The 15,958-nt window shown below is 41.1% G+C and overlaps 1 protein-coding gene across 5 annotated transcripts in view; it reads left to right on the forward strand.

Annotated features, from left to right (window-relative positions):
- KATNAL1 (katanin catalytic subunit A1 like 1) overlaps positions 1 to 10,805 on the forward strand; it is a 41,229-nt gene extending 30,424 nt beyond the window's left edge. For all 5 annotated transcript variants that reach the window (XM_027727201.2, XM_027727202.2, XM_027727199.2 and 2 more), the window contains 5 exons: positions 3,354 to 3,512; positions 4,343 to 4,469; positions 5,444 to 5,578; positions 7,881 to 8,007; positions 9,445 to 10,805. In XM_027727201.2, the coding sequence (XP_027583002.1) occupies positions 3,354 to 3,512; positions 4,343 to 4,469; positions 5,444 to 5,578; positions 7,881 to 8,007; positions 9,445 to 9,643 (747 nt within the window). In that variant the 3' untranslated portion in view covers positions 9,644 to 10,805. The remainder of the gene's footprint in view (positions 1 to 3,353; positions 3,513 to 4,342; positions 4,470 to 5,443; positions 5,579 to 7,880; positions 8,008 to 9,444) is intronic.
- Positions 10,806 to 15,958: the final 5,153 nt, after the last annotated feature.

Below are 15,958 nucleotides of genomic sequence, written 5' to 3' on the forward strand. Positions count from 1 at the left end.
TCTCTCTCTTTTCTTCTTGACTTAGAGGAAGTTGATCCATACCCTTAATTATAGACTATGGGTGCCCCATCTGTCCACTCTTCAAAACCTTTTAGGGGAAAGAAGAGCTGCTATGCTTTTTTTTCCACCTCTTAGCGTGCTTAGAGGATGTAGTGGCCACCTGTCTTTAAGGCAGGTATCTCAGCAGACTGCAGGAAATGCGAAAAGTGCCACTGACCTTGTCTTCAGGTATTGTGGCAGTGGATAAAAGAACAACAGCCTGGTCTTTTAAAGAGTTACAATCTCTATTTCTGTGTGAGATTATCTTTTCCTACTGAGCAGTGTCACCTCTGAAAACCAGGTGATTGTAGACATGGAAAAAAAATCTAAGATTATTTCCTCTCTTCAGTCTGAAATGCAAATTTATTTCTGACAAGTCCATGAAGAATCTTCACTGTTAGCCTTTTCCCTGGTGACTTGTGAAGCTGTAACTCTCATGAATTTATTTTTCACAGAGAACAGCATGCATTTTCCCTACCGTTGACCTCTGACTGTGCTAGAAGGATGAGAAGTATTGAAGTGAAGGCTGTTTCTTGCAGTAATCAGTGTAGCAGCAGGCATTTGTTGAGCCTAGGAATTCAGGACAATAATTCAGGGGAAAAAGGCAGCCAAAGCTGGTTTTGGATGTTCAGACTCTCCTGAGAACAATTCCCAAGACAGCCCTCACAGTTTGTGCGTGTATTCAGAGGACGATGCCTGTCTGAAGGAGCCAGCTGTCTTCCCTGGTTCAACACAGGTGCTGTGTAGTTGTAGCCATGGGCTTCTGAGTGTCCATGGGTTTGCTCTTTCTTTTTCTTTGAACTGTTTGGAGCCAAGAAAGCCTGGTTGCTCGCTGTGCTTCCCACTGCTCTGCTAGTGATTGTTACAACAACAAGAAGTAACCCTGCAGTGATTTCATCAAAACACTTACTCCCTGCGGTGCATTTCAGCTTCTTATTGGAATACTTTGGATTAACAGAGCCTTAGAGGAAGAATAAAGAAGTCTTTGTGTTTGTCAAGGATTTTAAATAGTGAGTAAGTGGCAGCCTCCTAGTTTGCAGAGAGAACGAGCAACTTGATCCTATGCGTTTCTGTTTGCAGCCATGCATGTCTTGTTTTGCTGAGAACTCGAGTTCTTTTATTTTTTTTTTAACCGATATTTCTATTGTCTCTATCCCCAGGGAACTTGATTTTCCCCTGGCTTTACACTTGGTGTGGCTGCTTTGCACCTGTGTTACGCACATATGTAATGCCACCAGTATCTCGTGCAAGGTAACGCTCCCTGTAATACTTACACAGGAGGTGCAAAGCGACGGGCTTCAATTTTGGCAGTGAACAGCATGTGTAACTGAAGCCAGAATTTGACCTTCCATAATAATGGAGGACTGAAGCAATATCCAAAAAACGTCGTTAGTCCTCTGTACACCAGGTCCTGCAGTAAACACAGTTTGTCAAACACGTGGGTTGAGTGTGGTTTGAATTGAGTTGAAGCTTGTTTTAAAATATTAAAACACATTTGAAACTCAGAACAGTCAGTCATCTCTGACCTGCATATCACAGGCTGAGTTATTTTCACCCAGTCACTAAAGGTTGTATTTGCAATATTATTATAATGTCAGTATAACTGTGCAGCATCTCAAATCTGAGTGTCTGAATGTTCACAAGGAGGAAAAGTGTCCATTTACTTTTTATGCTTGCTGCTCTGGACCTTAGGAAACCTTGGGCAGCCTGAGGAATGGCACTGGACTGTTAGCTGTATAGATGGTGTGTGAACATTCCTAACTTAATTTACCGATGAATGCATGTTGAACTTGCATTAGCTAAGTGTTAAATGGCAATAAAGGTATTAACAGTTAATGGAAAATGGAGTACAGAGAGGCTATTGCTTTTGAATAGTACATTTTTGAATAATTGCATTCCCGGTTGATTTGTTTTTATAGATCTCTTCTGTGTTACTCTTTGTGCTTTTTGAAGTAAGTTTTTGTGAGGAACAGATGAAATCTAATTTGCTATATGGCTTGCATTTAACAGATATTTTATTGCTGTGGCATTTTATGTAAGTTATTAATTGCAAAGCACATTATGATGTGCAATTCTAACTCTAGCTAATTTGATTACCCTTGCAATACAGTACAATTTTAGGAAACTCTTGTTAACTTGTAATAAGGTCTTGCAGTTCAGAGGGAAAAAAAACAACCAAGCTGCTTGAGCACAATATTTTCACTGATTTACTTAAAATCACAGTGCCCTATTCTAATGCTGTGCAGACATAGAACTGTGTGTTGTCCTTCTCAAGCACTGCTGCTTGTTGGAAAGACTACCCATAAATATGGCTGTATTTAGAAATATTATCAAGAGTGACTAACCCATCTCAGTGCTACAGTCTTAACATGGGTTCTGAGAGCACTGTGTGTCTAGCCAAAAACCTGCTTGTGTAATGATGGGTAAATGTGCTGAGCTGCAGAGATGTGTGCTCCTTTCTCTTTCAGAGACCACAGATGGAATGACAGTCTGAGGACATGGATACCAACCTGGGACTTAACAACTGGAGTTCAGTTTTCTAGTTTAAAGCTTTCTGAATAATCACTGAAGTTCATATTTGGCTTTTGTGGGACTGAGCGATAGTCCACATGAGCCACAGTTGCTTATCTGTAAAATAGAAATAGCAGTGCAATCTAGTCATCCAACAGTGTGATGAGGATGGTGTTTAATCCAGGAATTGCTAAGATGCAGTAGTATGGCCATAGGAGTACTGAGATGGGGAGATTAAACAAGATAACAAACTGTTGTATTCAGTAAATGCTCTTGTGCATACTTAAATATAAAAATCAACCAGATTCATTGTCAGGATTTTTGGGGAAAATTTTTTTTCTGCAGAAAAATGCTCAACTGAGGGAACACAACTTATTGCAAAAGTATTTTGATTTCTGTGAAGTTTTCTTTGTGAAGGGACCTTTGTTCCAAAAAAAGAGTTTACTGTCTTCATCTGTCTGTGCAACCCCTCATGAGCTGGGAAAGGCCTAAGTTCAAGTCCAGGCTCTGTCTGATTCAGAGCAAGGCTGTAAATCTCTTGTCTGCTTCCTAGGTGCTAGGTGCATCAACAGTTACTGGGTTTTGTGGTTCTGACTCCAGTGAAGTGGTAAGAAGAAGTGACAGAACATTTCCACACTGTTCTTGAAAGCGGGATTCTTGCCTTTTGTCTTCCACTGATGATGATTATAATATTAAACAATTCAAATCCAGAACTTGGCTCAGATATTGAGATGTAGTAGTGTAGTGTACCAACAGCAAAGTTTCTCTATTTGTTTTTCATTACCTTTGATCTCACCTCTCAGGGTGTGCTGATGGTTGGTCCTCCTGGCACTGGCAAAACAATGCTAGCAAAAGCTGTTGCTACAGAATGTGGAACGACATTCTTCAATGTGTCTTCCTCTACACTGACATCTAAATACAGAGGCGAGTCTGAGAAGCTGGTCCGCCTCTTGTTTGAAATGGTATGTCCTCGATGATGTGATCTGGGGATCACTAAGGTGAGAAAGGGCATCACTCTTGGTTTCCTGCCCTTCCAGTAGCATGTTGGAAGCATGGAGTTCATTGAACTGACACCCCCTCAACCAATTAGGAAAACACAATCTCAGTGATTGCACAAATGGTATGTTGTTGAGAATTAAGAAGGAAGTGGTTCATTACCCATGTTGAGGATCGTGTTTTCCAGACTAAATATAGAGTTACAACCTTGACAGAAATTCAGTACTTATTCAGTGATGGGATAACAATCCTATAGAAAGTGGATTTGAAATTGGAAGGGATTTGGAACTGTTATTTTAGAAGCAATACATGTTTTAGTTCCCTTTCTGTTCTAAATGATGGTCACAAGGCTCTCAATGAAGCTGTGGGTGCAGTGGGTTATGTGAAGGACATGCTCATGTGGACCTATACTGAAGAGTCATTCACCTCTTTGGGATCCTCACTGCACTTCTGTAATACTCTCAATTAAAACCTCTATTGAGATCAGCTGAGCCCCAGCACAAAATGTGGACAAGAAAACTGCCTGTTTTGTGATTGTGTTCCTTTTCCTTTTTGCAAAACTATTTGCTGAGGAAAGCCAACCAACACTGCAAGACCCCTGACCCAGAGAGTACAATTTAAGGTGTATAAACTTCAGCATATGACAGATAATTTGTAAATCAGGATCTTGAATTCTTTTCTTGTGATAGACAGGGAAGATATGTATGTAGTATGTGTAGTGGGACTGGGTTGTGGTCTGATAAGGGCCTGTGCTTGCTGCTGCAGCCTTAATGGTGATGTTTTCATTTGAACAAAGGCACGGTTTTATGCTCCAACAACAATCTTCATTGATGAGATAGATTCCATCTGCAGCCGCAGAGGCACATCCGACGAACACGAGGCCAGTCGCAGAGTCAAGTCAGAGCTGCTTGTGCAAATGGACGGTAACAAGTCCTTACATCCAGGTTTGGGGCTGGGGTGCTGTTTCTTTACAGGTGGGAATGTAAGAACTTGAGCTATCTGGAAAACCTAGCTTAATGGATAGGGGAAAAATAAGGCAGAACTTGAGACCAGTGAATTTTTGGAGTGTTCGAAGGCAGATAACAGAGAAGGGTGTTATGCTTTTATTTTTTCTAAAATGGCTATTTTAATGGTGAATTGAAAACTCATATTAAAGAGAGACTCTAGGAGAAGCAGATAATGGAGATTTGTGCAGGTTAATGCAGGGACTTTATTTGTATTCGATTTAAACAAATTTCTTCCTTTTGCTAGAGCCTCCAACTGTGGAATCCCATGGTGAGATCTGATTTTGCTGTATTCTGTGGTGGCAGCTAATATGACCCTCTTAAGTCAGATTTAATACCTGTTTTATGCAGGTGCACACAACAGGGATGACCATCTGAGGAATACTGTATGGTGAAGAGGTTTGATAACCACCTTTATATTGCAACTATTGTTTAACTACTATTTAAAATGTTCTCAAATGTGCATGTTCATTTTGGTAACCTCAGGGTAAGAAACTTTATGCCCCAAAGTGGTAATTTCTTTGCAGTCCTCATTTGGTAAGCTGAGTAGTGATTCCTATTTCTTCTATAACCAGGTTTGACAGAGATAGCGCTGTCAGTGGGACTAACAGGGCTACACTCACATATGGCTGTGTTATTAGTAATGACAAAGAAAACCCTCCCGTGACTCAGCAGAAGGATGAAGTGTCCTTCTCTCTGTGATAATGATGGTCTTGTGTCACCTAAGCTGTGGGAAGTTTGGAAAGGAACACTAGGAAGTCTGGACAGGGACACTAAGACTATATGGAGCTGTTGCTTAGCTTTGTGGAGGCTTATACAATGTTTGTGCAGTGTTTCTCAGCAAGCATCTCAATCAATAAGAGTTTTGGAGTGAAATTGTTCTGATCTTTCAGGGGTAGGTGGTGCTCTGGAAAATGATGACCCTTCCAAGATGGTTATGGTATTATCTGCTACAAATTTTCCCTGGGATATTGACGAAGCTCTCCGACGGAGACTGGAGAAGAGGATTTATATACCTTTGCCCACAGGTATGTTTGATATGAACATTTTCCTTTCAAATGGTCTTTGCAAGACAAATTTAGGATTACTGCAGGACTGATGGGTTTGTGAGTAGTCTTGATGGCTTTGTGATGAGCAGTGAAATTCAGGGGATAATTGTTTGTCTGGGTTCCTTTATTTTTAAAGAGAGTGAGAGAAAGGAAAAAATACTACTTGCTTGGAGGCTTAAAAGCAAAGAGCTGCAGCATTTCATTGCATGTCATTGTTGGGTTCTTATATTTTGAAAAAGCGTTAGTTTTAATGAGCCTGGAATTATTTTAATGTTTAACAGTCAGTACTTGAGTGATCATCAAAGGCAGCCTTTGGAAATGTTCACAAATATTGCAAATGCACTCCGTGCCCTTGCAGACAAATGCGAAGAAGTGGATCCATGAATTTTCACTTACAGGCTTAGTTCATTGCAAATCACTGCTTGCTCACCTTTATTACTGTGCTTTGAGTCACTCAGAATGCAGCAGGCTGGCTGCTTTCCTGCCCTAAGACGTCTCGGCTTGTATTGTCTTTCCTAGCTGTCATTCACGTGTCCTATTAATTTTGAGATTCCTATCACTTGGAGTTTGCATAGCTTCTTTTCTTCTTGGTACAGTGAATGCCTCATCTCCGTGCATGAGCACTCAAGATAACAAGATGCCTGTTGGTAGTGACAGTGGTTCTGATTGAGTTTTGCAGGTCTAAGGACACTTAATAGTTGTAGAGCTTGTCTTTGCAGCTTACAGGCAGTAACAGCTCCTAACAGGATGCCTGTCTTTATGACCAATTAGTTTAAAATCCTATCAGCTCTTCCTCTTGTTTCTAATTAAACCAGATTGGTTTTTGACACAGTGTATCACACCCTGGACTACATAGGAGATGTGATCCGGTTTTATTTCCAATCTTAGGTTCTGTTGCATTCTATTCGTAAATAAGAATGTTGTGCTGTTCTGGGCAAGTCTGAATGATGCATTTATAACTGTGCTGTGTGATTTGACATGTTCAGGCATTTTAATTGAAAAAGTGATATGTCATAGATACACCTGTATATTGTGGAATTTTATGCAAGTATATATTCTGTAGTGTTTCATTATCACAATACTGCAAAGACTTGCTTAGCCCCACAGCAACAACTAGAAGAATGTTCTCTGATGCAGATATACCATATCTATATTGTGCTTTGTAAATAATAAATCCCCATTTTATAGTTAATGTCAGTTGTATGTGATGGATAACTCTATGCTCTGGACAGTTCTGCAAAGCACACAAACCCAGCAGCTTTAGACAAGGTTTCTGTTTTCTTTTATATTCCTCCCCTGCCCCAAAATAAACAAAAAAATAATTAGGGACATCAATAAATAAAACATAATGTCTTTTATTGGACATTTCCTTAAGACTTTTAGCCTTTCCTAATGCTACTTCTTCTGTTGCGGTTGTCCTTTTTTTCTAGGTCATAAAAATTGGTCACTTGGGGAATAAAGATGCTGAGCTGGCGTATTTTTTCTGTACAGTAAAAGCCAGGAAACCATTCGTCCTCTTCTTTTACCACCCTTGTGCAGAGTAACACTGAGGCCTAAGCTGTCAAATGTGAATTCCCTCTTATAAGCTTAGGCTGCTTAACATATGTACCCAAATGCACATATGCACATGCCTTCTGCAAGAAAAATGGCTAATTGGCTGCATAAATGCTTATTTACAGAGCTGGTTATCACTTTCTGCACACTGTGTCCGGGTGTGAAAGTGGGATACCAGGATATTTGTATTGTAAATATATGAATTTATGTTTACCGTATTAATGTATCTGTCTTCTGTTGGCCTTCAGCAGCTTTCTTGGGTCCCAACAGAGTAAAGTGCTTAAATATATGCTTAAATTTCAGCTTATTGTTAAGGAGTTTTGCTGTCTGAAGCTCTGTTAATAGAATCATTGTGGTTCTAATGAAACGGGGTGAATAATATGCAATTAAACCCTTGAACAGCAAGTGAATTCAAAGGGATATGAGAAGAAGCAGACATTTGTAGGATTGTTCTTTTGTGCCTCTGGGTAGTATGTAACCAAGTGCTTTATCACCTGAGACATAACAGACATTTTTAATGACATATGACTTTGTCAAATATCTCTAGACTATGCTGTTTTAATATACTTTGCTGTATTTGACTATACACTTTACTATGTCTTGTTCTCTCTCTTTTCTTTTCTTACATTGAACTCTTTTGTTTGTACTTTTCACTGAAAAATTTGTGTTTATGTCTTTTTTTAATGTAACTCTTGCAAGTTTTCAAACAAGTATTTTTATGTTCTAGCAAAAGGCAGAGCAGAACTACTTAAGATTAATCTTCGGGAAGTAGAACTGGATCCTGATATCAGCCTTGAAGAAATTGCTGAGAAAATTGAAGGCTATTCTGGTGCTGACATCACTAATGTTTGCAGGTATCTCATTCCCCTTAATTTGTAACTAAAACTGCATAGAAAGTCATCATTTGCATTGTATGATAAAAGGCAGTACTCGCTACAACTGAAGCCATGCTAACAGTGTCTGTTTTTGAGACCCAAATCTTTTTACTGGAACCATGTATTACTGTCACGTCGAGTCTGTGAAATGTGGTTTTCTTGGATCTGAAGAGAAAAAAATTATCTGAGCAAATCCGTGTTACTGTTGGCTGCATTTACTGTAGTTGTCTGCATTTGTTAATGTAGTGCAAAGCAGGTTTGGATTTTTATTTTTTTTAAATCCCATTGGTTTAAGAGCTGGAATTTTGTAAAGTAAAAAGCTCCTTTCACAGAATACTTCTCTGGGGCTGTATGTTTGGAAAGCCATCAGTGCAGCATAGTCTTGGTGACTGCCTGAATCTTCTAGGTGTGAGGGTGATACAGATAGTTTATAGCATTAGTATTTAATCCTGTTCCCATAATTTATTTAATTTTTGACAAATGAGTCTTTTCCGTTGAAGGATAGGTATTTGAAAAAAATTATCAGAAGGAAGTCTATGTCCCTTAAGAGCCCTCTCAAGAAAAACTAATCTGGTAACACCATGGCTCGGGAATTTTTTTTTCTTCCCCTGCTGCTTTTCTGAAAATGTGAAATCACTCCCTGGTTTTGAAAAGTTGGTGTGTGTCACGTAGTAATGAAATTACCTGTTCTCCCTAAGGCCTGTGTTATCCCTTGCTGGGAAAAACCTGGGGAAAGAGAAAATGTAATTTCAGACTGCCTGTGGGCCGTGGTGTGAGAAAATAAGCAGTGTTCTCCATGCCAGTGAGCCGCACTGGCAGCATCCGAGCTGGGGAGGAGTCGCAGAGCAGGCAGGGCATGAGAAGCCACAGACACCAACAGCCTCAGCACTGCAAGGGCAGGTGATGCTGTGTCTGATGCCTCCTGCTCCACCCTTCACAGATTCAGGTGCTATGGATGAGCAGGCAACCGAACTGGGCTGCACTCTGAACACTTGCTGACTGCAGGGAGAAGGTTGAAATCTAAAAGGAATGGGGTGTAAAAATTCAGACTACTTTAAAAAAAAAGTCTTTGAGTGCCGTTTGTCTCCCACCCTGCCCTTTCCTGCTCTGAAGTTGTAAAATTTCATCTCTATGAATCATTGTAAAAGGTTTTCAGTTTTATAGTTTTAATTATCTCTGCACATTTACCATATGGTTAAATGGGTTTTGGTGCCAATGCATTCTTTATGTTGAATTAATGTAGTGATCTGGGAACATGGAAGCTAAGAAAGATGTGAACCACATCTTCTGTGGTAAATAGATGCTGTCTTAAGCGTTCCTGCCAGTGGTTTCTAGCAAGAGAATACAATCAAAATTCATAGGCTTACAGCACATGCTGCTAGCAATTAGCTCCCATACGTTGTCCTGTATTTCCAGGGACGCATCTTTAATGGCAATGAGACGACGTATTAATGGCTTGACTCCAGAAGAGATTCGTGCACTTTCTAAAGAGGAGCTTCAGATGCCGGTAACCAAGGGGGACTTTGAGCTGGCTCTGAAGAAAATCTCCAAATCTGTTTCTGCTGCAGACCTGGAGAAGTATGAGAAATGGATGGCGGAGTTTGGATCTGCTTAATCTCAGTGACAGTTTTCCTTTGCTGGAGTTTTATGGCTTTTGTTGTTCTCACTAAATGAGTTAGAAATCTTTTTAAAGGTTTAATAAAAGGTCTGCCTCTGCCCTCATCCCACCCCCTTCTGGTGACAGGATCTTTTAAACTATTTGCCTTTAAAGGGAATGAATACAATAATGAGCTGATATTGTAAAATACATTTTATCTCTGAAATAGTTACATAAGACAAACAGGAAGGGAAAAATTATACTTGTGAGGGTAATCTTTTGATTTTTGAAATGAGGATTAGTGTTACTTAACTTCCTCATAGTCATCTTTCATGGCGGGAATCAATAAATCACCTGGGGGATGTGATTCCAGACAAACAAAAAAGGGCTCGCTGTACCCCCTGCTCTTAAGTGCTACATTGTTGTTGAGCTGCTTCTGCCTCCCTTGAATGTGGCATCCAAGTTACTATTCTCTCCTTCCGTGCTTGGATATTCAGAGCAAAGCCTGTGGATTAATTGGTATTACACAGAGGAAATGAGGATAAGTTTTCCATCAAGACATGGACTTGGCTCTCCTCTCTTGTACACCCGTTTGGAACTGATGTCACTTCGAACTGTATTAGTTTTACCTGTGATGACTTCTGGTGGAAATGAGAGGAAAAGAAAAAGGCATTGATTGCTCTCAGTCTAGTTTATACTTGATCTCTGAACATAGTTTGAACCTGTTTGACCAGTAGACACTTTGAAGTTTGACCAGTGAGCACTTTGACTTAGGTTATAACTTGCACTTCCATGCTTGTATATTATTCTGTGCTTTGTCTGTGTTATCTAAATGTGAATGTTATTATTGTTATTTTAATACTAAGAGTTTAATACAGTAAAGACACTAATTTCAAGGCTGTATTTAAAACTCGACTATCCTTAAAACACGTGGCTGTGAATTTCCACTTCTGATTAGGTATGAACTCTTTCCTACCTTTACCAGGCAATGGAACTTTTACCTATTTATGTTGTAGAACTGTTCATGCTTTAATTTTTTTAATGAAGATTTTTAAAAAATGTATAAATATTACTGATCTAGTAATATTTAGAAAATAATCTGTACGATCTCATTTATGTTTTTGTCTGGTTTTTCCCTTCCCTCATACAAGTGCAGGGATTAGAAGAGTTGAGTTATAAATTCTAGCATGAGAAATTGTCTCTGGAGTCCTGTCACACTGACTTATAAGAGCTTTTCACAGACTCAGACTGCAAGTCTGACATATGAAGGTTTCCTGTGGTAGGAATGTGAAGGAGTGGTCAAACGACCAAATTTACAGAGAAATATGCAAGCTCTCAAATTTTTGGTGAATTTGTGAGGTAGGCCTGAAGCATCTTGGTGGATGTGAATTGCTGTGCAGTTTGGTAGGTATTCTGCCCTTCAGCTCTCTGCTGAGACTCCTAGTGGCATAGACAGATGTGACAAACTGGAGTAAGAAACAGATAGCACCTCCTCTTGAATGGGAGTATATCTTTATTTGCGCCTTTTTGCTAGTTCTTGGAAGTTCCCAATAATATCATATACTCAGCACACTGGTCTCTTGGGTGATGACATGTAAACCACTAAGGCAAAAGCCTTAGATTACATACTTACCTATTTTGCTCAGGGAAGTGGTGGAATCACCATCCCTGGAAGTGTTTAAAAAACGTGTAGATGTGGCACTTGGGGACACGGTTTAGTGGTGAGCACGTCAGTGCTGGGTTAACGGTTGGACTCAATGATCTTAAAGGTCTTTTCCAACCTTTATGATTCTATGATTCCTCCCAAGGAATAACTGGACCTTTATAGAGAGAAAGCTTTGAAAGCATTGATATTGTCTGTCATTTCTTCCTTATTGAAGCTGTGGACTGAAGCAGTTACTCTTTGTTTGTTTGTTTTACTGCAGTAGAAATTAGTAAAGCTACACAAATCTTCTGTGGCCAAAGCCAGATTAGCACTACAGGGTCTCTCACTAGAGAGGCCATTGCTGCCCAAGGAGTTTAGTCCACACAATCAAGATGTGGAAGGGAGTAGACATGAATGCCAGTAATCAACCCTATTCAGCTGCCCAAGAGCAGTGCTGGGATTCAGCAGTTGCTGCTTAGTAGGGTGTAAATACAGGTTTGCTCAGTTTCACTGCAAGCAGCAGTGACCTTCCTACTGATGAAAGCACAGCCCCTGGGAAAAATGTTGGTCTTTAGCTTTTTGATGAACCTTCTACCTTAAGGCATTAAACTTCCCTCTTGGCTGTTAAGCAAAATTCACTGTACTGGGCATTCCCTTTAGTAGGAATTATTCAGGTGCTGCAGTCTTTTTCTCTAAAGGTCTTGGTTTCTACCCCAGATATGTTTTTACTTAACGGGTCCGTTCATCTTTTAGAGCTGCTGAACAGAAAATTGAAATTTTTCAGGCAGTAGATCTTTATGATGGTTGTGCCCCAGCATTATACCTATTACTTGGGTCCTGCTAGATCAGGCACCCCAGAAGGCCGAGACCATCCTTTCTCTGCCAAGACCTTCCAGGATAGGGATCTGGCCCTGTGTGCTGACCCTTACATCTTTACCAAGTCGTGCTGGCACACTCACCTAGGTGGGCTTGGAGACTGGGTTATTAACTCGAGGGGAACCAGCAGTGGGGTACAGCAAGGAGCAACTTGAGGAAGAAGGGCAGTCAATGGTGGCAGCAGCTCAAGGCCCAGAGGATGGGTCTATGATTCAGTGTAAGTCCAGTTCATGTCCCATTGGTGGAGACCCTTTGTGTAAGAATGTTGGATTCCTCAGAGAGCAATGTACGAGCGTATCACAGCCTGCTGCGACAAGGTGTTCGATCTGCATCTGTGTGGGGAGATCATGCGCACACGTGTGGATGCATATATATATATATATACACACAGTGAGTGGTGCTTCAGTAATTGTACCTAAATTACATTAAAAAAATGTTTTAAAGCTGTATTTACATGTTTTCTAAACACCTGTGAAGGCCCTCTTGGGTGGCACTGTTAATTTTTGTACAATATGCAGTCTGCTTGTATGAAGTAATAAATGTACGTACAGAGTCTGTCTGTCTTACTTGAGTGGGGCTATGAGTGCTTTGGTGATAACTGTTTCCAAATGCTGCCATACAATGCAGATCTCTTCAGCATGTCATGGTGCTGTTGGACTCACTGAAGTCCTGGATGGAGAGCAGTTAAAGCAGAGTCTGGGTTTTTTGGATAATGCTGGCAGCAATGCTTTCTCTCTTAAATTGGCCTTTTGTTGCCACAAATTTTAAAATGGAGAATGCTCCAATGCCCAGCACATGCAAGCAGGGTGGGGGAGAGGGGAGCAGAGGCCCCAGCAGATGCTCAATGTTAGCACCTGATTCAGACCTCCCAGAGCCAGGCAGGCTTTTTTACAACTTGCCCCTGGGCTGGAAGTATAATCAGTCTCCAGAGAAGCTGTATCATCAGCTGCCTGCTAACCAGGAGAGTTTCAAGACCAAAACTTCTATTAGGAAGAAGCTTTCAAACTTGGAAAGAGATCCCGCATCTCCTAGGACTGAGTTGGTTATTCGAATTTTCTCACTAACTTCCTTATGAAAGAACGTGTAGTTTCCAGTGTTTCATAATGCCTCAAACATGAAAGAGCGAGCAAGGGAAATGCTGATCGGGGGATTTCAGGAGGGGTTAAATCTTTGCATAGAAAGTTCAGCTCACCCCAGTTTAAAAGAGACTGAAATAGCAAAGGTGCACTGACTTGTTCTGATCGCGGAAAAGATGAAAGAGCTTGTGTGCTGTAAAGAAGTCCTTCATCAAATGAGCGAAGACTTCACGATACAATCCAGGCATGAGAAGGTGGAAGCAGCAGAAAAAATAGTTAATTATTTTTATTCTGTTGTCGGAATAAGCCACCCTGAGTCAGATTGGAGATTGAGATTGTTTTCAGATCTGTAGTGACAGATAAGTACCTGATGAACATACAGGTGACACCGTGCTGCTGGGGAGAAAGCAGGGAGCCTGAGAGTGCCAGAGCTACATGCTGGTGTATAGTGAGTGTCAGCACCGTGGTGGCAGCAGAGCCTACTCTGTGTGCCCACCCAGCAGCGCTGTAGGTGCAGAGTGGAGCCAAGCCAGCTCAGTAGCCCTCTGATAGAATAAAGCAGACTGTGTAAAGCCACCCATGCTGGTGATAGCAAAGGCAGAGAGATGCTGCATTTCAGAGAAGGTGGCACACATTTTCTTTGCCTGTTCACATTAAGTGTTTCATGAGAGCACTGTGTGAATGCTTGGATGTGGCTGTGGATGCCTCAGTCACCTATGTTCAAAGCCTAGCTGCCATACAAGCCATGGCTAACTGAGCTGCAGCAGCAAGTGATGCTCATGTATCCCACAGTACAGGGACGTGGGACCCTCTCCGCCTTCTAAGCCAGTCTGGTTTTGTACTCTGCTTGTGACCTGTTCTTGTGACCCACTTACCTCATACACGGCAGCTCAGTACTTCTAACAGAGGAGCTTCTTTTGTGCAGCACAGAGATGTCTTTTGATCAGCTAAAGCACCGTGCTTCTGCACATCTGCACCTAGATGTCTTGGAAAGATTCAGGCAATTTTCCTCTTCTTTAGAAAGCCCCAACTAGCGCTAAAAGCAGGTGGGATGAAATGTCTTGGCTAGGTTGGTTTCCAAATGCAAGAAAACTTACCTCAACAGACAAGGAGGTGCCACATGGAAAGTTCTGCCTTTGTTACGAAGTGGCAAAGTATGGGTACATTCCCATTCCTACTGCACAGGCAGACTTAGGGTTGTGTTGTGTCCAAGCTCTGTTTTCTGTCTTTTGTGTATTTGTGATTTCTTTATTGTAGTAGGAACATTTTTCTCTGAGTTAGGGGGAAGCCGTGGAGTAATTTGTTCAATATCTGGGTTGGGATTTTGGAGATCCCATGATTGGGTTGGTACCTGAGGATGCTGGATCCCATGATTGGGTTGGTACTTGAAGATGCTGGGCCCATTCCCAGCATGCTTACTTTTGGAGAAAAGCATCATGCATTCTGCCTGACTGTCTGGCTGTACAGTAAGCAGTGTAGCTTTGTGAAAAGTCACTTAAATATAATATTTAGAATATTCATTTGACAAAGAGAGAAATTCTTACTGCCAGTTTGCAACTGTGTTGCTCTCATTTATAAGCAGCCCTTGCATATGTTGTTCAACTGATGTAAAAGAAACTGTCTTGGAAGTAAGAGTTTTTTGAACTTGACTTTGGAGGGAAAGAAAGGTAGGAAAATATTTGCCTAGAGGAAGATACCAGAGTACCCAAGACACTGAGAGCTGAAATTTCTTCTTTTTGTGGCTTTCCTTTTTGTCTAGCAATTGCACTGCTGGGTTGCGCTTTCTGGTTCCAATTTGTTTTGAAATAATTACCATTGTTTATCCATCTCTCAGACAGCCTTTGCAGATGATTCGGTTCCACAGAGCCCTCTTTTGCTTAGCGGTTGGTATTCATGCACAGCATGTTGTGTGACATCTAATTGAATGGGCTGATGTCATTAGATCTTCCTTGTGAAGTAAAGGTCACCCAAATGGTGAAGGTGAGAGGAACTGCACTGAATACCAATTGGACTTGCAGTAACAGAATTCATAGCAACTCTACACAGAGCTTATAAATACAACCAAGAAGAAAAAGGGAGTAACCTTAGGGAGATGCTGACGACATTGCAATGTGCATGTTGATAGAAATGGGGGTCTTTGCATCTTCTATGTAAGAGGGTGGAAGTGGCTTGCTGAACAAAGGAAGCCAACTGCAGGCACTGCCAACAGGTTTCATTACCCAGCCTTGCTGCTTAAAAACATCGTAATGTGCAAGACTGGTTTGTTACTGCTGCTCCAAAAGCTGCCTTTTGGAGGATCAATTTGGACTTCGTAATAGCTTGCTGCCTAAGTTGAAATGTCTTCAAACTTTGGCATGTGCTGGGACTGGAGCGTGTTTGGAGGGCTAGAAGAATAAGGGAATGTTAATAGTGGTGTGTTTCTGTAGGGTCCTGGGGCTTTGTTGTGGTGGGTACCAATTGGGTGTGCAAGAAGAGATGCTGCAAATGCTTATGGGGAGTGAGATGGTAGAAAGATGAGGAGAGAGGTGGAAGGTTGTGGAGTCAGTGGAGGAGACAAAACTGGTCCTCTGACTCCCAGTTCCTGACCCTAAAGCAGACAGTAGTAGTTTTCAGTTGCTTTTAATTTGCAGCCCCCTAGTATTTGTTTGTTCTGAGGCTGAAGATCCTAGTATTGTGAATTAAACAGAGCAACTTTGTTTTCCTTAAATACCCTCTGCAGACCCTTAATAGGTGCTC

This window comes from Pipra filicauda, unplaced genomic scaffold, assembly GCF_003945595.2.
Source record: "Pipra filicauda isolate LSUMZ 115617 unplaced genomic scaffold, ASM394559v2 scaffold50_size3627746_pilon, whole genome shotgun sequence".
Classification (NCBI taxonomy): Eukaryota; Metazoa; Chordata; class Aves; order Passeriformes; family Pipridae; genus Pipra; species Pipra filicauda.